Here is a 20507-nt window from a genome sequence, read left to right on the forward strand (position 1 = left end):
TTCTCAGCAGCTTCTATTTGCAGCCTCGGCTGCCAGGCTAAGCTGACGCAGGCAGACAACCTGGCTCCACAGGTTGCCCTTGAGCCGCACCTGAATAAAGGTCATTTTGGTGGAGCGTGTGTGTGGCATTCCAGGCCACCTCTGACACACGCAGAGGCTAGCAGAAGATGGAGGACCTCTCTCACAAGCAAATATGCGCACCTTCCAGCTCCTAACCTCTCAACTTTTCAAAGAGCAATGGTGGCTGGGAGTACCAATCCGACTGAAAATTCCATCCTAAACCAGCATAAGGTCAAGCTGGTCTAAACTGTAGCTAGCCCATCAGTTGATCACCACTTTACTCTACCAGCTTAATCAGCTTTGACTAGCTTTGACCAGCGAGAAGTGTTAGAAGGGTTGAAAACCCAGTTTAAACAATCTTAAGCCATCTTGGAATCCCTGCTGATTAGCTGAAATATTCAGCGGGGAAATGACTCAGTGGCACATTGGCTTTTATCGTTATTGTTATTGTTATTGAAATGGCTGTGGCTCCTGTTTTTAAACCTTTGGGAGATTCCTCCAGATGGTCGTAAGCACAGCCACATTACTCCACCCTTGCAGCTGGATTTAGTTCCGTTAGGCATTGAGACTTCCTGGGTTTGGGTGTGTGGACACTGAACATCTCCTCCACACATTCTGCACGGCGTTGCTAGCTTAGCGATTCTGTAACCACATAAAGGGATATTTATCGCGGTGACCAGCTGACTTTTACGTACAGAAATCCCCAGATACAAATTTTCCGTCACAAAGTTATCAAGGAGAACAATATCTAACGGAGCAGAATGACATCGACATGCAAGGAAGAACCAGAATTCTCATCTAGAATGAGCGTTGTGCACGATGTCGGGGGCGACATGGCTCAGGCAGTAAGAGCAGTCGTCTGGCAGTCGGAGGGTTGCCGGTTTGATCCCCCGCCCGGGCAGTGTCGAAGTGTCCCTGAGCAAGACACCTAACCCCCAAATGCTCCTGACGAGCTGGTCGGGGCCTTGCATGGCAGCCAATCGCCGTCGGTGTGTGAGTGTGTGTATGGGTGAATGGAGAAGCATCAATTGTACAGCGCTTTGGATAAAGGCGCTATATAAATGCCTGCCATTTACCATTTACGATGTGCGTGAAACAGGTTCGAACAGGGATCTCAACCGTCGCTGACCAATTTCTGGTATTCTTCTGGTATTGTGCTCCCTGTTCCATAGGGTAGTGGGCGTGTACACTGCAGCACCTGAAGCGGATCCACGGCTAAACTAAAAAATGTCTTCTTACATATTCATTAAAGTATCTAATCTCAATATGTGAGCTGCCCTGAGTGAAATAAAATGAGCACATGTGAACATACTGAAGCAGTATGGCCGCACCTCAGCTGTCAGCAGGACCTCCTGTGTACACAGTGACAAGCCCAGCAGCCTACAGAGTGGCCTCATAGTCAGAACAGATCCATACTCATCATCCTGGGGGGCAGCCTGTAGCCTCGGGGTTAAGGTACATGACTGGGACCCGGAGTAGCCACGATAAGATCAGATCAGCTGTTGGGTCCTTGAGCACTTAACCCCATATTGCTCCAGGGTGGCAATGCTTAGTACAATCAACTGTATGACAATTTGGATAAAAAGTGTCAGCTAAATAACTGTAAACATGAAATATTGCCATAGTTACAATACCTAGTCCTATATATGGTACAAATATTGATGACCCTGGTTATGGGTATGCACTTTGTTGTACGTTGCTCTGGATAAGAGCGTCTGCCAAATGCCAATAATGTAATGTAATGTAATGTAATGACTTTATGAAGAGATCACCAACAGAGCCTCATACTGTATTATCTTACAGTAACATACTGTATTATATTACATACAATACAGTATGTGTGGCTCTGTCGGTGGTCTCTTCATAAAGTCATTTTGTGCCACTCCATAGGAGTGCAAGGCAATCAGACAGGGGCTGCCAATCACAAGTTTCAACTCTAAGTAATGACATTTAAACAGCATTTTTGACCCTGGCAGAAAATCCCCAAAAGAAAAGGAGATCAATATAATATTACATTTGAAGGAACAGCGCCCTTAAAGCCTGGAAGGTAATTCGACAAAAAAAGGTCTGCATGTGTCAAAATTGAAAGTAATTCTACACAAGATCCACACTGCAAACTTTTTACCTGGGGTGGAACTCCCAGGCTGGTCTGGAGGAACCAGCGGCTGCCCATTCCCTCCCAAGGTGAGCCTGGAGGACTCCACGGGGGAGGCTGCTGTCACACCTGCCTTGTTGAATCAGTCAGAAGTGTGTTTTCTGGACCGGCTGACGTGACAGGTATGAAAAAGCTGGCGGCCGGTAGGAGCCTCGAGGGGCTGATGTTAGTCACTCTGCAGGTTTTTCACAGGAACAGACAGGGAGGTTGACCAGAGCAGGGGTTCTCTGTGGTTTCACTGGGCGGTCGTCAGGGGCGTAGGTAGGGCTTGAGGTTTGGGGAAGCTAATCCCGTAGAAATTATGTATAGCCTAAGCATTCAGTGATAATATTACACAAAATCACTTAGGCTACATGTTCTAGGGGGGGTGGGGGGGGGCTAAAGCCTTCCCATAAACGGTCTAACTACGCTACTGGCGGTAGTCATATTGATGACCACCCAAAAAGGACAATGTGTAAACTACAGCTTTTGTGCCCTCCTATATGCCATGCTTCAACACGCAGAAATTAACAAGCGGCAATGTTTCCGTAAACTTAAATAATGAATCGAAAATGACCCCTTTTTAAAAGAGGAACATGGTACACAGGTACATATCTAGCTTTCTTTGTAAGGTGTGAGTGAGGTGTGTCCGGGTGATGTTGGTGGCACAGGTGGGGTGACAGAGAGAGCAGTTGCATTATTTTCGGTGCTTTTGAAAATTTAAATTCACCTTGAACTCACTGCAGTCACTGGCAGAGTTTGCTGTATGTGACTGTTCCCTGGTGAACAATTTGGCAAAGCAGTCAATCTGGATATCCCGCCGGAAACAGCCTGGCTCTGCATGTTCCCCTTAGCTACTGCGATGCATTTGGTTCTACGTGTTCCCCTAAGCTACGGAACATGCGTTTGGCTCTATGTGTTCCCCATAACTACGGCGACGTGCTTGGTTCTGCATGTTCCCCATAGCTACTGCCATACATTTGGTTCTACGTGTTCCCCTTAGCGCATTTGACTCTGTGCGTCCCCCCTGTAACTTATGTTCCCCTTAGCCAGACACTTTCAAAATGGTGCAACCCCTCTCCGCTTGAACGGAAAGGTACTACAAAGGTATAACATGTTGACGGGTATTGCACCGCCCTCTCAGGGGCTAACATGAGCTGCTGAATGCCATCGATTCTGCGCAGCAGAGAAAGATCGGGTAATGTTTGAAAGCTTTTTTTCCTGAAGAGAAGAATAATGCGATTTTACTGGCATCTTCTGCTTAACGCTTTGAGTCCAATCGAATATTTGCACAGCATTGCTTGTTTGCTGGTGAGGTGTAAATATTAGCCAGCCACCCGAACGGTGATTAAATGTCACAGTCCCCAGGTTTGAATCTACCTGCGGAGCGCTGTGTGGAATAACAGCACGTCCTGTGGGCTCGTCTGCAGCCCAATTTCCACAGTGGCTCAAGAGCGCCCCCTGCCAAACTATGATAAAAACACAAATATAAACCATACTTACCAGAGTAGGAAAACAATGAACCATACATTATCTCAGTTAATGTACACTTATTTTACGGTATAAATGTCGTATAATTTTTTTTTTTGTATTCAACATTCAGGACTGAAACAAAAAAAGGCAGTAAAATAGTCCTTTATTATATACTATGGTATAATTACATGGACACAGCATAGTGTGCATCCCCATGACTTTCCCAGTCAACGAATACAGTACATTTACATTATAGGCATTTGGCAGGTGCTCTTATCTAGAGCGACGAACAACAAAGTGCATACCCATAGCTAGGGACAAGTGCACTGAAAGACCCTAGAGGGAAGTACAGTTTCAAGTGCAAAGAAGATAAAAAAATAAGAACTTGGGCCTTGTAGATTAATCCGACAAAGGATTATATCTATAAAACCGTTTTAAAAAAACACAATGGGAAAAAATAATACACACTCATGTAAAACCAATAATACACACTCATGTAAAACCAATACAAAAAAGCATCCTAGCAAACACAACTATAATAATGAGACACACCGTTGTGAGAGCTGAAAATAAGAGATAAGAATCCTGTGACAGGTAGCAGCGCATCATGGTCTTCTTGACCTCATCAGTTCATGCCAGAAAGCAAAAAACGTAAAAACTAAAGTGACTTGTATCACAATGGCTTGATGGGCGTTTCAGTGGAGGGATGGTGCCCTCCTGTGGTGAACTGCAAATTACATCGTTTTAAGTATCACAACACATATGTGCATGTACCGTAAATGTGAGACCTCTCTATACCATTTCATTATTGTGACATCCTTCACTCTACATTTGATATCATTAGCCCGACACCAACATGGTTTAATTCTGACAAAAAATTCCTTCAGAGATATACATGGCACCCTCCACGTGATTTCACTCCTTGTTTAAACTGTTCTTATGAAAGCAATTAGGCTTACAGCCTATGGCACATCCCAATGCATTATTACTGTTGATAGTCCATCATGCCTCCAACTCCCAGACTGAATGTCTCCAATCAGAGCTCTTGGACGATGAGACATCCTAGCCAATTAAAGCCCCCCTTCCCCTGCCCACAGACCGCACTGGGCAATGGTATGGTGAGGATTCTGAGTTAAGGCACAGTTCATTGTGCCATAACCCAGTATTTTATATGATTTTGTATTAATTGCATTTTACATTACATTTTAGTCATTTGGCAGATGCTTTTAATCCAAAGCGACTTACAAGTGCATAGGTTCTACCATAAGTCAAAGCATCACATCCAGAAACTAGCAAAATACACATGAAATGCTGTTCTAAACATAGTTGTCATCATAAGTGCATTTTTTTTTTTTTTTTTTTTTTGGGGGGGGGGGGGGAAATATCCTTAGACAAGGATAGGGATATCAGAAAGGAGGGGCAGGGGAAATTTCTGTCTCCCCTACTTTAGCATTGACACTGTTTCACATCAACCCTGGTGAATGCATGTCTATCCCACACAGTTATTTAATTAGGCCTTGTACACAGTCACCATTGACTCATGCTCAAGCACTTTTAGTAGCGAGCGGGCCGGCCTGTTTTCCTATCAGGAGGATCAGGTCCTTGACGATGTCTTTGGCCTCTGGTCTACCTTCTGGAGCTTCGGAGAGCATCTTCTTGATGAGTGCATGCTGAAATAAACCAAGCGGTATACGTACATCATGTGATCAGCAGAGCAAACCCTTCTCTCCGACTCACTACTAAAACTTAATACACCCAAATGTTCTGCAAACATAAACCAGGATCCACATTACCCCTCTACCAGAACTTCATAACAACTTCCTTGTTAAAGCAAGATTTTGAATTCCAAAACAAATTGACATTACAGATCATCTACTCACTGCTTATGTCTCCTGCCTTAATTTAGGAAACTGAAAAAACAGTGGTGGAAAACCCTCTAGAAATCTACAGTACAGCCGTTGGAGACCAATTCACTGCTCTCCACTGTACTGGGAGTGTTACTATCATACTATCTGAGAATTTTGCTGTGTTGGCTTGACAGTCTGGTAGACAATGCACTCCAACCCTGGAGAGAGGGAGATGAAGGCGAGATGGAGGAGAGATGAGGGAAAGATTAAGGAGAGATGGAGGAGATGGAGGAGAGATGGAGGGAGAGATAAAGGAGAGATGAGGGAAAGATTAGGGAGAGAGGGAGGAGAGATGGAGGGAGAGATGAAGGAGATGGAGGAGAGATGGAGGAGATGGAGGGAGAGATGAATGACAGATGGAGGAGAGAACAGCAGCAGGTTCAGAAGACAACAGGGTCTTGAGGGAGTAAGAGTGGTGAGAACAGTGATTCAAAGGCCGATACTGCCGGAAGAGCAATGTATTTACGAGGTGTCAAGAACACTCACCTCAAACCTGTGCTCCTTACGGAACTTCTCTGGAAGGAATCCTCTCCTCAGATCAACCCAAAGCTGTATAAGACAACATTCTACAATTCAGAAACAAAAACGCTGCTCATCCAGCTCCCAAATAATCATTGGGATGAAGTCTGGAATCGTGTGAAATCTGAACAACCTTCTACTCACTTACCATCACTCGCTCCATGCCGGTCGAAAGCCTCCAGAGTATTTCGAAAAAGATCAAGCCAAGGGGAAAGATATCCACTTTCTCATCATATTCACTCCGGTTTTCCTGTCATAGAAATGGAATCACTTTATAAACAGCAGTTGTATCTAACGTCCTTCTTTGCCCACTTTCACCTGTTTGAAGAACGGTTCCCTGCTGAGATTCTGAAACAGCTGGTTGACAAATTCAGACCAGCTCCCAGCTCAACATGATTTACCTGGTTGACCAGTTCAGACTAGCTCCCAGTTTGGCCAAACTGGTTGACCAGCTCATACCCAGCTAGACCAGCTTATGACCAGCTTAACCAGCTCAATTCCCAAGATGTCAAGTTGACATAGCTGGATTTTACAGCAGGGTTGTATTAAGTACAACACCCAACAAAGGCCTGGCTCTGCTTTTAGGGCTAGCTTCAGCTCAATCGTTCATAAACCCTGTCCGTTAAAAGAGGCAGGCTTGTGCTGTGCTTGTGTCTGTGGGACTGAATGAACGGGCAGGGTGTGAATCGGAAAACACCCGTCTCTGTGTATGACCAGCTTAATCAGCATAATTTTCGAGCTGGTAAAGCTGGCATAGCTGAATTTGACAACAATCTCCTGATAGAATGGCCATTAAAATGACTCATTTTTTCTGATTCAGTCTTTCCAGTACAGCTAAAAAATTTGCCTCACATATAAATAAAAGAAACATGTATTCATCAATAACCTGTTCAGGGCTCATGTAAGATTCTGTTCCTGTTTTCTTGGTCCGTTCAATAGCAGCGCCATTTTTGTCCTTTTTTTTTGTCACAAGTCCAAAGTCTCCAATCTTAACTGTACCGTCACTTCCAAAGAGTATGTTGTCAGGCTAGAGCAAAGCAAAAAAAATACACAATGTGCAACATCACTTTGCAAATAACATGCAACAAGTTTCTACGTTGTAATTCCTAAATGTTTAACAACCTACCTTCAAGTCTCTGTGAATATGTTCCTGTGAATGAATATATTCCACTCCACCCACTATTTCCTGAAATATGTTCAGCGTCTCCATTTTTCCTCGGGCCTCCTCATGATTCTTCTTATCGATCCAGCCAGTCAGTGTCCCCCCCCCACAGAACTCCATTTGGATGTACAGGTATGTACTGGGGGCACTGCAGAAAGAGCACAGGGCAAGCATGAACAGACAGGTACACCTGAGAAACGATATGCAATAGGAAAAAGGCAGCTGCAATAATTATAATCAGTACCAAACATTACAATACATTAAAGAAGTTGAATTGGTTGTTATATTTTGTGAGGTGCATTGTGAGGTACTTGTGAACTTTACTTTGATTTGAAGGATACATCTGATGACTCTGATCCATCTTCTTCATCAGATTCATCCTCTTCATCAGATTCATCCTCTTCATCTTTAAACCTGAAGGAAAATTTCACCACAAATGAATTGAGAAAAAAATAATCTCAACTCTTTTCATACAATATGAAAATTGAAGGATTGTTCATTTATTTACACAAACTTGACTAAATAAGAGCAAAAAATTCGCGGATAAGAATGCATCAGCACTCTAAGCTAAAATGTGTTTCACTGCAAGGTATAAGTACTCTAAGCTAATGTGATTCTCTGCAAGGTATAAGTACTCTAAGCTAACGTGATTCTCTGCAAGGTATAAGTACTCTAAGCTAACATGTCTTTCTCTAGAATGTATTAGTATTCTAAGCTAACATGCCTTTCTGTGGGTTGCGGGGGACTTGACTCTTTCCAAGTTGTGGAGTAACGCACAATGTTGGGGTGCTGAAGTTGTGCCAAAGCTTCAACTTCACGCAATGCATGCCTGAGAGAGAGAGAGGGAGAGAGATAAAAAAAAAACACTAACAGCATTATGATTATTCAAGGAAGTCTAACAATCAAGTGTTATATACATTTTTACTGCATATGGTGCTGTATTTACATTAATGATAAGCATTTCTTATGTAAGCATTTTCTTATGTAAGTTCCAGAATAATTGGCACCCTTGAAATTAAATGAAGGAGAGGCACCTCATACCCATGGTGAGACATGGTGGTGCAGCAGTGATGTATATAGGTCCGGGGGCACTGGTTAAGATCAATATTATATCAATATTTTAATTTGGAGAATCTGCATAGAGAAATGGTCCAAAGTCCCTCAAAATGTGTTCATTGACCCTGTCAAGCATTACAGGAGAAGTCTCCCTGCTGTTATCCTTGCCAGAGGTGGATGTGTAGCAGGGTTAGCTCGGCTAGTTAGCACAGGTAAGTGAAGGCTTGTGGCAGGCTACCGTGACAACGCTCCCTGATGTCATAACCCTCAAATTCAAAAGAATGTTGTTGGCCTTGGCTCGAGGTGAGTTCACCTTTAGCTGACTGGTGACGCATTTGTATAACAAATCTTTGGACAAGTGAGAGGCTGGGGTTCAAATCCCACCTTGGAAAACAAAAATCACTCTCTCATTACAGATGCACCCAGTGGTGCCAATAATAAATGATCTGGGTTATTGTGTACGCATTTTCTATTAAATGAATGTTTGATTTTGGTTGGTTCCATTGAAACATTAATAAAGTACAGTATGTTCACATGTTCCAGTTCCTATTCCAGTTATTAGAATAATGTAAAATCACTCACACATAATACTTCACCACCTTAATGGCATAGTATGTCTTATCAAGGTTTTGTTTTGCCTTATAAATGTCTCCAAATCCACCTTCATCCAGCTTCTGTATTGAACTGTATTCCTCCGAAAACCTAAAAACACGCAAACCATTAATGTCCAGGTAATGTCTCCTTCTTGCAACAATTACAGTACAGTAGCCATGTTACATTACATTATTGGCATTTGGCAGACGCTCTTATCCAGAGCGACGTACAGTTGATTAGACTGAGCAGGAGACAGTCCTCCCCTGGAGCAATGCAGGGTTAAGGACCTTGCTGAAGGGCCCAATGGCTGTGCGGATCTTATTGGGGCTACACCATGTCAGTTCCTGCCTGGAGCCACAGTCTACTGTTCTAATCATATACTTTCATTCCGGTGTGAAAAACAATTATCCTTACTGCAACTGGCGCTATATAAAAAGTCACTCTCGGTAGTTCACGTGCATTCATATGAATACTCTCCTCCCAAACAGCTGTGGTCTCACAAAAGAACTCAGAACCTACAAACAGATACATTCAGGGGCTTTGTTGTATTTACACTATTTACAGTAATAAGGCCAATTTAGAGTGTAGCGACAGAGCATTGCTGCGACTGACGACTGCTATGGATGTCGCTGGTTGCATCGATAATTTGGTTTATACTCTGGAGACTGGAGTGAATTATAAGTTTACAGTGGGTGACAATATACTTTTGCAGGTACACAGGTGAAGCTAAAAGCTACACTGCAGTGTAGTGTACACCTACCTTGAGACGGGCAGATGAGACGTAAGTCTGTTACTGTCACTGCTTTCACCAGTAGTCCATACTACTGAATCATTTTGGTTGTCACTGCAGAAAAAGGAACATTTTAAAAAGTATGAAACTCTGAAACACACACGTGCTCAATGCAAGCATTCTCACTCATGTATTGCACACACACACACACATTTTCCACGTTTATATCATCCGTACCTTCCTGCTTTCTTATGTCCGTGTCCGTTTTCCTCAGCGCAGCTCCAGAGGGAGGGATCGTCTTTAGACCACTTCGTTTGTTCCACCTCTCCACTTGCCAGCATGCCGTAGAGTTGGGCGTTAACAGCTTTGCAGGGTTGGTTCAATTCCCTTGCGAGTTTCTTGGCTGTAACCCCTCCACGGCCTGAGAGTGACCTAAGAATGGTCTTTATTTTATCCTTTGAAGGGGCAACAGCGAGGCTGGGTGCCCCAGGCCCCTCAGCTGACACACAGGGCCCCTCAGCTGACACACAGGGCCCCGCCAGGGACCAGAGAGGGGGAGTCTCCCCTGCTTTCTGCAGACGCCCAGCCTTTTGCAAGTCGTACAGTGCTTTGTTAACATCTTTGGCCTTTGTCAGCCCGACTCCTTTGGCAATCTCCAAGGCCTTTAACCCGACAGCTCCCTTTCTCTTTAAGAAAGCACATATTTTCTCCTCTAAGTTCTCTGCACCACCACTGGCATTCAATGTAGACATTGGCACAGTACTGTGTGCCACACTCTCGTGAAAATGACTTAGTTGTTCACAATCTTCTGTGATGGCTGATTTATTTCCCCGCAGTATCTACTTTCAGCGATACAATGTCCCTCTCAGCCAAATAGCCAATGTTTCGTTTGATTCACCTGCAAAATAAACATACAAAGTTAACAGAATTGAAAAATTCTTCACTTGTATTAGTTACAAATACAATAAATGTTATCAGGATATATTGTTCAACACATGTCCACACACCCATATAATGAATTGAAACATCTTAAAATACGTATTGGTAGTACATGTACAATATACATATTTCCCCTGTAGGTCTATGGGGTTTGGTTCGAGAAAATTCTAGAATGGCAATGATTCGAACAAGCACGAGCACTATAAACTACAGCCCATATGACTGCTGTGTTACGAATCGTCACTGTATATACATGTATCCATGAACAAAGAATATTCAAGTAAAAAGAATGCAAAGTGGGCTAGATCCGAACACTGGAGACAAAATCACGTTGATTTCTGCATCGAACTCAAAATGCATACGAATACATTTTCCTATGCTATGCATTAGCGGTTTAGCAGACGTATGTAAGTTACTGAACTGATAGGAGCTAACATTCCTTACCTGGATCAGCTTAGGATCGCAACATTTTCGTGTGACTCTTTGTAGGTCGATAAACCACAATGAATACATTTAGGCTACAGCGTTTACGTGGAACATTACGTGGAGTTTCGTTTTCGAGTAAACGGAAGTAACGGAACCGCTTTCGATTTGGAACAGCAAGTGAGTTGGACTAGCGCTGGCAGTTACACCACACACCACACAGAGCAAATAAGATTCCTCCTTTTTGGAAATATTATGCAGCTCATGACAGTCACACAATTCCCAAGTTCTATGAATTCAGGAGTAGCCGACTATGAGCTCTCGCGCAAAGTGCTGTGCGTGCGTGCTCGTGATTATGGGATGCAAGAACCATGAAGCTAAATAATACTGTAGTCACGTGGTTTTTTTCGTTACCGGTCTACCAAATTGACTAGAGAGATTGAGAACAGTAATTACATACATCAGATGAAAGTAACAGCAAAAACAAAAAAAGAAGACGTGACAGAGATTGAGCATTGTTTCAAATAATCTATATCTTATATTGCTCTACAGATTTGATGAATACATTCAAAAATGGTTTCTGGAGGGATGAATATAAAACTGATAAAAAAAGATTATTAAATACATCTCATTACCGTTATTATTACCAAAAATAATTTCTGCACAAGTATTAACATATTGAGATTATTGACACTTATTGAAATGATCAGAAATATCACTGTAAATCAGACATATACTTAATCCGATTCATCCTCAAATTCTGTTAATGTAACTTGGTCTGCATTTGAGAAAGTCTTGAGTGTCATCATTTTTTTAATTATGTCAGATTCTTCAATCCTGAATAACTTGACTTATCTCATATTTTAGTTGTTCCCAATACTGAAAGCATCTATCCCTTTCCCAATAAATATATAATATTAGACACATACATTCCCGGTTATTTATGTTCTAAAAGATTATATAATTTCCAATAAGAGTTACTGAATGTTAGGAAGACATATTTAATTGAAGAAAAATGATTTGTGAACTGGACAGTGGAGTAGGGAAACTTTCAACCCTGGAAGGGAATTGAACTAGAGAATCTGAAGTCAGAAGTCTGAAGTCAAGTCTGGATTGCAAAAAGAAAAAAAGAAAAAAAATATTTTTCAGGTAAATTCAAGTCAAAAGTGAATACCTGTGTTGTCTGCCTGAGGTTCAGAAGGATATCTGTCAAGCTCATCATGAAAAGTGAAATTGAAGTTTCCGCCAAGGACAATGTTTAGGTTGGGATTTTGCTATTCCCAAGGTCTCCAAGGGCTTGTTTTCATTCTTATAGTTGTGTCTACACATGGTTACGTTTGGTCTTACAGCCAATTCCTCAGTTGCGTTGGCTGTGTACAACCTGTTGAATTTGAATACAATGTGTTAAATAAAGACATTTTTCATTTTCTTCATTTCACATGTATTTTTATCCCCAAACTCTGTAAACAGGGTCTTGAAAAGTAGTCGGTATACAGAGAAGCAACTGAAACATATTTTGACAGTATCCCAACAATTATGGTGAATACTGAATTCAAGAATCTGTTTACAGAGTTTGGTGAATAAAGGTACAGCTTGTCAGCAGTGTTCTTTCAAACTGCACTAGCAAAGAGGAGAGAGGCTGCAAGGGGGAGCCCACTGACAGAGACATTATCGGGGGATAGCTGCTAAACATACCAAAACTACAAAACTACAGGTTCAGAAATGGCCACAGCATTGAATCAACATCTCTGTGACCCGGTCTCAACATAAGACTCATGTTATATGTTTCGCAAAGCGGGTATTTATGGCAGGGCCACCATTTTTATAACCGCTTGTAGCCTATCCAAGGCTACCGAACAGAGATGCATAACCCTGTGTAAGGATGTTAAAGGCACAGGATATGACAGAGGTTTTCCTCATAGTCTTAAATAGTTTTCATCTCCTGAAGTGCATGCTAGTCTTTTTTAATGTAAGTCCGGTATTTCTCCAGCTCTGCAGTGATCTCGGGGGCATCTGGTCTGTCCGCTGGTTTTTCAGACAGCATTTCTTAAGTTTATACTGAAAAGAATAAATAAAACATTGGTTCTGATATCAAAATATTTCACCTAAGTATGGCTGTAAATACTGTAATACAAAAATGAATTAAAACATACAGTATAGCAGGAACTATTACTCAAAAATAATGAAATATAATTAGTTATGGATGTGATGCTGTGATTAGTTACGGGTTTGATGCTTTAACTTGTGGAAGAATTTATGCACTTGTAAATCACTTTGGATTAAAAGCGTCTGCTAAATGACAAAAATGTAAATGTCAATTAGTAAGCAACAGAATACTTGAATACACAAATACACCTGCATGAAACAACCATTACAGTTTAAAAATATCTGTTGTGAAAAGACAGACAGGCCTCAGATCAAGGTGTATACATGGCACAGTAAATCAAGTGACAGTTGCATAATATATAATCTAGGAGTGTTAATCAAAGTATAGGTAAATAACAGATAAGAATCCCGTTACTTCTGTAGGTAGCAGTGCATCATGGTCTTCATGACCTCATGAGTTCATGTCAGAAAGCAAAAACGTAAGACTAAAGTGACTTGTATCACAATGGCTTGATGGGTGTTTCAGTGGAGGGATGGCGCCTTTCTGTGGTGAACTGCTTACTGCGTTTTGAGAGCTTTCTTTAAGAGTTTAGTATACGCAATGAAAGAGTCACAACAAATACATTCTAAGAAAATGAAATCAAAGTGATACACAATTTTATCCCATATTTTATCCCTGGGTGACATGATATTCACGTAGCATTTCATTCAATCTTTTAAACACAGAAATGCATCAGCAACACACCGTATAACAGTAAAATAAAATGTGCCCAGATATTGATCTTTGTCCAGCAAATTACATCAAGATGTAAGTATCACAACACATATGAATGTGCATGTACTGTAAATGTGATGCATTTCTATACTATTTAATTGTTGTGACATTCTTCACTCTACATTTGTTATCATTTGTTATCAAACATAGTTTAATTCACAAGAAATTCCAGATTCCATTACATTACATTAATAGCATTTGGCAGACGCTCTTATCCAGAGCCTTGTTCAAGGGCTCAACGGCTGTGTGGATCTTATCATGCCTACCGCCGGGGATCGAACGCCGCGGTTAAGCTTAACTTCCCTTAACTTTTCCCATTCATTCTCAACGGAAGTTCTTATCACTTCGGATGCGATATATTCTTAGCCGCACGTTGATATCACGGCGCTGTTTCGAGATAAACGAATGACGTCCTTACAGTGTGGATTCCTTAACTATTCGAAATCGCCTGGCGCGAATAATTTCCATGGGCTCCGACGCACGTTTCGGTAAGTCTATCTAGATAATTATTTTAATATTAACGGGTCCTCGAATGATATTTATGTTGTTGAGGTATTCCCCCAATATTTTCAATAAAATTGCCTGTACTTTAATAGATTATACAACTTTATCGAGGAACATAACTTATTATCAGATAGCCAATATGGTTTTAGAGCCAACAGGTCAACAGGTCATGGCATTAATGGAGCTAACAGAGGAAATAACGAATTGTATAGATAAGGAAAAGTATGCTGTAGGAATATTTATAGATTTAAAGAAAGCGTTTGATACAATTAATCATGATATATTGCTTAGTAAAATGGAAAGGTATGGGATCAGAGGAGTAGGGCTTAAGTGGTTAAAAAGCTATATCAGCAACAGGCAACAATTTGTACAGTTGGGAGATCACAAATCATCTTGCTTAGACATTATATGTGGAGTCCCGCAAGGGTCAGTACTTGGTCCAATATTGTTTATTTTATATATAAATGATATATATAAAGTATCAAAATTATTTAAATTGGTTCTATTTGCAGATGATACCAACATCCTTTGTTCCGGAGATAATTTAGAACAGCTCTTAGCAATGGTTAAAATAGAAATGAATAAATTAAAAACATGGTTTGATGTAAATAGATTATCATTGAATTTGAATAAAACCAAATTAATGATTTTTGGTAATCGTAAAATAGACACAAGAGTGCAACTGGTTGTGGACCAGGTTGATATTGAGAGGGTATATGAAATACAATTTCTAGGGGTAATACTATACTGTAAAGTTTCTTGGAAGCCACAGGTAAAATATATAAGATCCAAACTAGCAAGGAGCATTGCTGTGTTGGGGAAAGCCAAACATATACTGGAACAAGGGGTGTTGTATATTTTATATTGTTCACTTGTACTGCCTTATTTGACTTACTGTGTGGAGGTTTGGGGGAATGCCTATAAAACAACTTTACAACCGTTATGTATACTCCAAAAAAGAGCATTAAGAATTGTACACCATGTTGGGTAAAGGGAACATACTAATATATTATTTCGGAATTCCAAGTGTCTCAAGTTTATGGATCTGGTCAAGTTCAAAACTGCACAAATGTTGTATAAAGCAAAGAATCATTTACTCCCCTGTAACATTCAAAAGTTATTTAAGGACAAAGAATGTGGGTATAATTTAAGAGGGAAAAATAATTTTGAGAAACGCTGTGTTCGCACAGATTTGAAGAGCATGTGCATTTCATTTGGTGGACTGACTCTGTGGAACAGTTTGAATGATGAAATAAAACAAAGTAGAACTATTGTATTGTTTAAGAGAAGGTTTAGAAATATTATGATTGAGGGAGAGAAGAGGAAGCGGGGGGGGGGGGGGGGGGGGGTGAGGGCACATGGCAATAAGGTACATTATGGCTCAGGTTAAAAGGAAAATAAGGAAATATGAAAAGGAATTAAATAGAATGTTGACAGAGACCTGATTTAAGTTTATTTTTGAAGTAAATAGGGGTAGGACCAGATAAGCAGAGGCTTCATTCCTACTCCTTTTCGAACAAATACTATAATTTTCATTGTAATTATGATTAATATTGTACATTATTATGTTTTTGTTTTTGTTTGTTTTTTTTCTCCTTTTTGTTTTAAGATGTTTTTAATGTATTGTGTATTGTACTTATTATTATTTTCAAAATGTTTTTATGTTAATGTTCGAAATAAAGAAACATTCATTCATTCATTCATTCATTAGCAGACCTATGTAAGTTACTGAACTGATACATAGCTGCCAACTCTCACGCTTTCGGCGTGAGACACACGCATTTGCCTGTTTTCACACGCACATGCAAATGCATGTGTCTCACGCCGAAAACGTGAGAGTTGGCAGCTATGTGATCGGAGCTAATTGTGTGCTGCGCATTGCAATACAAAGCAGAGCTTTGTAGTGCAAAAGCACACACCTTAATATTCTCAGCCATACTTCATAATTTTATTTAATTTTATTTAATTGTGTGCTGCGCATTGCAATACAAAGCAGAGCTTTGTAGTGCAAAAGCACACACCTTAATATTCTCAGCCATACTTCATAATTTTATTTAATTTTATTTAATTGTGTGCTGCGCATTGCAATACAAAGCAGAGCTTTGTAGTGCAAAAGCACACACCTTAATATTCTCAGCCATACTTCATAATTTTATTTAATTTTATTTAATTGTGTGCTGCGCATTGCAATACAAAGCAGAGCTTTGTAGTGCAAAAGCACACACCTTAATATTCTCAGCCATACTTCATAATTTTATTTACAGAACATACACGAGCCCCTGGTTGCTTGGCACTCAGCTCACTCAACCGCCTCTTTGGAGCCACACCACTTCATCATACTTTGTCGCAGAACGTGATTAAAGGTTTAAACGGGTCACAAGACTTTGAACTGTGTTGGTCTAAAGACACTTTTTGATATCTTCTACGGTTTTTACAAAATCACAGTTTATGTTTTATGAAATTTTTGAGATTTTCAGATTTTATAATGGGTGTGTATTGCGTGGCTTTAGAGTGCGGTGACATCACCCACTCTAGCATTCAGCCCTTCTAAATTTTATCAAAAATATTCAAGACATTCTCATCTTACTCCCACAGCTTCTACTCTACAACAACAATTTATACATCAAAATGTAGAGAAACTTGTCCTCTCTCATGCAATGTTACTTCCATTGAGATAGGACTCACGGTTTTTTAATAAATCGCCCAAAAGTGCAGAGAGTGCCGGATCCAGCTCTCATTGACTCTAATGTTATCTGAAGCGTCAACTGCCGCGTAAAGTAGGCACAATATGGTGATTTATAAACTGTCACCGCTCCTGCATTTTAAATCCTACAGACACATCTCATAGATCGGAATCGCCATTGAAGTCTTGGGTCGCTCAAAATACAAAAATAAATTAGATCTGACTTATACTTTTGAAGATACATGGATTTGTTCGGCACCAGCGCCAGTTAGCTTCACCACTAGCATTTGGGCCGTAGGCAGTTAAACATTTACACAAAGTTGTATGCAGTTAAACATTTACACAAAGTTGTACACACAAACTGCCGCTACTCCTTCAATTTTCACAGTACATTGACATATTATATATCAAACTGTTCATATTTTCACCCTGTCACTCACATTCAAATATCTAAGAGATATGACATAATTTTGGAAAGAGAAGCGTTTAAACCCGAGCATGTCAGAAAAAAAAAGTTAGTTCCTACATCTCTAACAGACAGAGACTCTCACACACACAGAACATACACGAGCCCCTGGTTGCTTGGCACTCAGCTCACTCAACCGCCCATCCCCCCCCCCCCCCCCCCCTCTCTCTCTCTCTCTCTCTCTCTCTCGTTCGTTATTAATCACCAGAGACACGCGCGTGCTGGTTGCCTTAGCAACGGCCCTGACACATAGCAGGCTGTGACATGCTTGTACGTTCAGGCGAGGCTAGCCGAGGCTAGCCCTAGCTTCGACCACAACATAAATATGAAGTCTAAAACTGACACAAATAAGCACAATACATGTAGTATCACTCGTTTTTACCGCAGCATTCACAGCCTGTGACCGGAATAGAACCGGAAGTACCGAAGCTAGCGCTAGCCTTGGCTAGCTTCCTATGTTATCTGAGTGGTAAACTGCAGAGTAAAATAAATAAAATATGGCGATTTTTCAACTGCCACAACTCCTGCATTCTAAATCCTACCGACACATCTCACAGATCGATCTCGCCACTGAAGTCTCGGTTCAATCAAAATGATTTTTTGTGAGTTATAGTTTTCAAGATACAGCGATTTGTTTGACGTTAGCTTCGGTGCTAGCTTTCGTTAGCTTCGTCGCGCTAGTTAGCGTTAGCTTCGGCGCTAGCTAGCTTAACTAACTAACTGACGGTCTGACTAACTGATTAACTAAGTGACTGTTACTAACTGATTAACAAACTAACAAGTTAGCTGACTGACCGACTAACTAGCTAGCTGACTGGCTAACTAGTCAGCTGACTGGCTAACTAAGCTCAGCTGATTAGTGAACTGTCACTGTAATTTATATTTACCAAAACTAATGCACTGTAATATTCTATAAAGTTTTTATTATTTTAGAGAGGTGTTGATTTGGTTGTTTATTTGTAGTTTGTGATGCTGTTGAACTGTATGTATGTTCTGCCTCTGCCTAACACTTCTAACTAAGTAATTAATAAGAATAATTAACTAAATAACTAGCTAACTGACTGACTCCATCCTGTCCACATTATATGAAAATACCGAGGTTTTTAACTGTTTTATTTCTATGTCCATGTCTTAATGGTTGTGCTAACTGTAACAGGAGGTTGGGTGTGGTTGAGCAACCCATACTTAGCCAGACAACGCCACCTTGGGAATTGTACCCTTATACTGCCCAGACCACCCTAGCAACCACCTAGAACACCCTAGCAACCGCCCAGAACACCTTAGCAACCGCCCAGAACACCCTAGCAACTGCCCAGAGCATGTGTATAGATGAGGATGTCTATTTTTGTGAGGACCAAATTTTGTTTTAGATCTGTGTGTGTGTGTGTGTGTGTGTGTGTGTGGCCTATGAACTTATCATAAGGGCAAATACACACACACACACACACACACACACAAGTGTATAGATGAGGTTCTCCATTTTTGTGAGGACCAAATTGTGGGTTACATCTGTGTTTGAGTGAGGGATGGGCACCAGCAGCAGCACACTTAAAATTTCCCTGGAATTTTTTCTAGTTGGTATAAAAACATTCCTTACCTGGATCAGCTTAGGATCGCGACTTTTCCGTGTGACACTTTGTAGGTCGATAAACCACAATGAATACATTTATGCTACAGCGTTTACGTGAACATTTTGAGTTTCATTTTCGAGTAAACGGGTAAACGGAACCGCTTGATTTGGAACAGCAAGTGAGTCATTGGACTAGCGCTGGCAGTTACACCACACACTATGTAATAAACTTGTTTTTTATTCTAAAAATGATGAGACTTCTTGTGGTTTCAACACGTCTCTTTGCTCTCGTAACACCCGTCTCAACAACAACACTGCAAGTCACTTCCTGCCTAATACGACCGTAACTGTCGCAACACATATCGTAAAACATGTCGTAACGGATCCCTTGACACACTATAGGGGAAAATTCACAGAACAAAAGATTTCCCTCCTAAAAGCATGATAAACAATCACAAGTCAAAATCAGACTCCACCTTGATGAGCAGGCTGGTTCCTCCAAAACGTTCGATGATTTAAGCTAAAAGTGTATCAATATATCCATATTAAAGTATGATATGTACCCTGTATAGTTTCAAACTGATTAACTGCTAAATTGTGCTAGAATTACACAGTGACCCATATGTAACCGGAGTTTAATAAAGCAGCCAGCTGGGGGGGAGGCGTCTCGAACTGTCAAGGACACGGGCAAAGCGAGATATGCCTGTACAGCTGATTTCTCCGGGACTCTCAATGATTTATGCCAGAAGTCTATCTATATGCAAGTGACTTATAATCAATATATCACATGTACGCTGCTTGTACCTAGAACATTAATTATAGCTGAGCTTATGAAAACGCAAGAAACCACAGTGAAAACTGTTGAAATGAGAGCAAAGAATGCAACGTACATTTACTCACTTAGAAGACAATAATTAATCAAATGTTTAGTTTGTCTGTATATTAGAAAAGAATATTAGAAGATAATATTAATCAAATGTTTAGTATGTCTGTATATTTTCAATGATTACTGCTGCTTAGTTCGTCTTATAAAAGCGAAAGATACAGAGTGACGTGTATGGATGACGTGTCTGTTAGAGGGGGGGGCATCCAGAACTTTATGAGGTCTGGTAGTTTTCCACTCTGCCAAGAGCAGGTGCTGGGTGAGGACCAAGTGAGGACAGGGGGAGTCCTGAACTTTGTTCGTAGTTGGCAGAACGCCCTGAACTTTGTACAGAGCTGGCAGTGCATAAGGACCGTTAGCTATTTGCCACAATGATGTTGTGGGAGGAGCTTTGAGAGGAGTTAAGATAAGAACAGTGTGGGTGATTTGCCACAATGAGGTTTGAGGAGGGGTTGTAGGTGGAGTAACTGTGTATAAAATGGGTGTAAAAATGACAGTCGGGGTTCAGTTCTGGAGAACTGAT

The 20507-nt window shown here is 40.8% G+C and overlaps 1 protein-coding gene across 2 annotated transcripts; it reads right to left on the bottom strand.

Moving 5' to 3' along the window:
• Positions 1–3813: 3813 nt before the first annotated feature.
• On the bottom strand, positions 3814–19382 carry pkz (protein kinase containing Z-DNA binding domains). Of its 2 annotated transcripts, none has more exons than XM_061228190.1 (11): positions 19129–19382; positions 9873–10533; positions 9666–9749; positions 8894–9013; positions 7980–8084; positions 7580–7669; positions 7220–7403; positions 6980–7120; positions 6242–6343; positions 6061–6123; positions 3814–5337 (listed from the first exon to the last, which is right to left on the bottom strand). In XM_061228190.1, exons 2-11 carry the CDS (start codon positions 10385–10387, stop codon positions 5212–5214), a joined length of 1530 nt encoding a protein of 509 aa, XP_061084174.1. In that variant the 5' UTR covers positions 10388–10533; positions 19129–19382; the 3' UTR covers positions 3814–5211. The 2 variants fall into 2 exon arrangements, with proteins under 2 accessions (XP_061084174.1, XP_061084173.1); XM_061228189.1 differs by lacking the exon at positions 19129–19382 and adding an exon at positions 11019–11276.
• Between the last annotated feature and the right edge of the window lie 1125 nt (positions 19383–20507).

Source organism: Conger conger, chromosome 18 (assembly GCF_963514075.1).
Source record: "Conger conger chromosome 18, fConCon1.1, whole genome shotgun sequence".
NCBI classification, from domain to species: domain Eukaryota; kingdom Metazoa; phylum Chordata; class Actinopteri; order Anguilliformes; family Congridae; genus Conger; species Conger conger.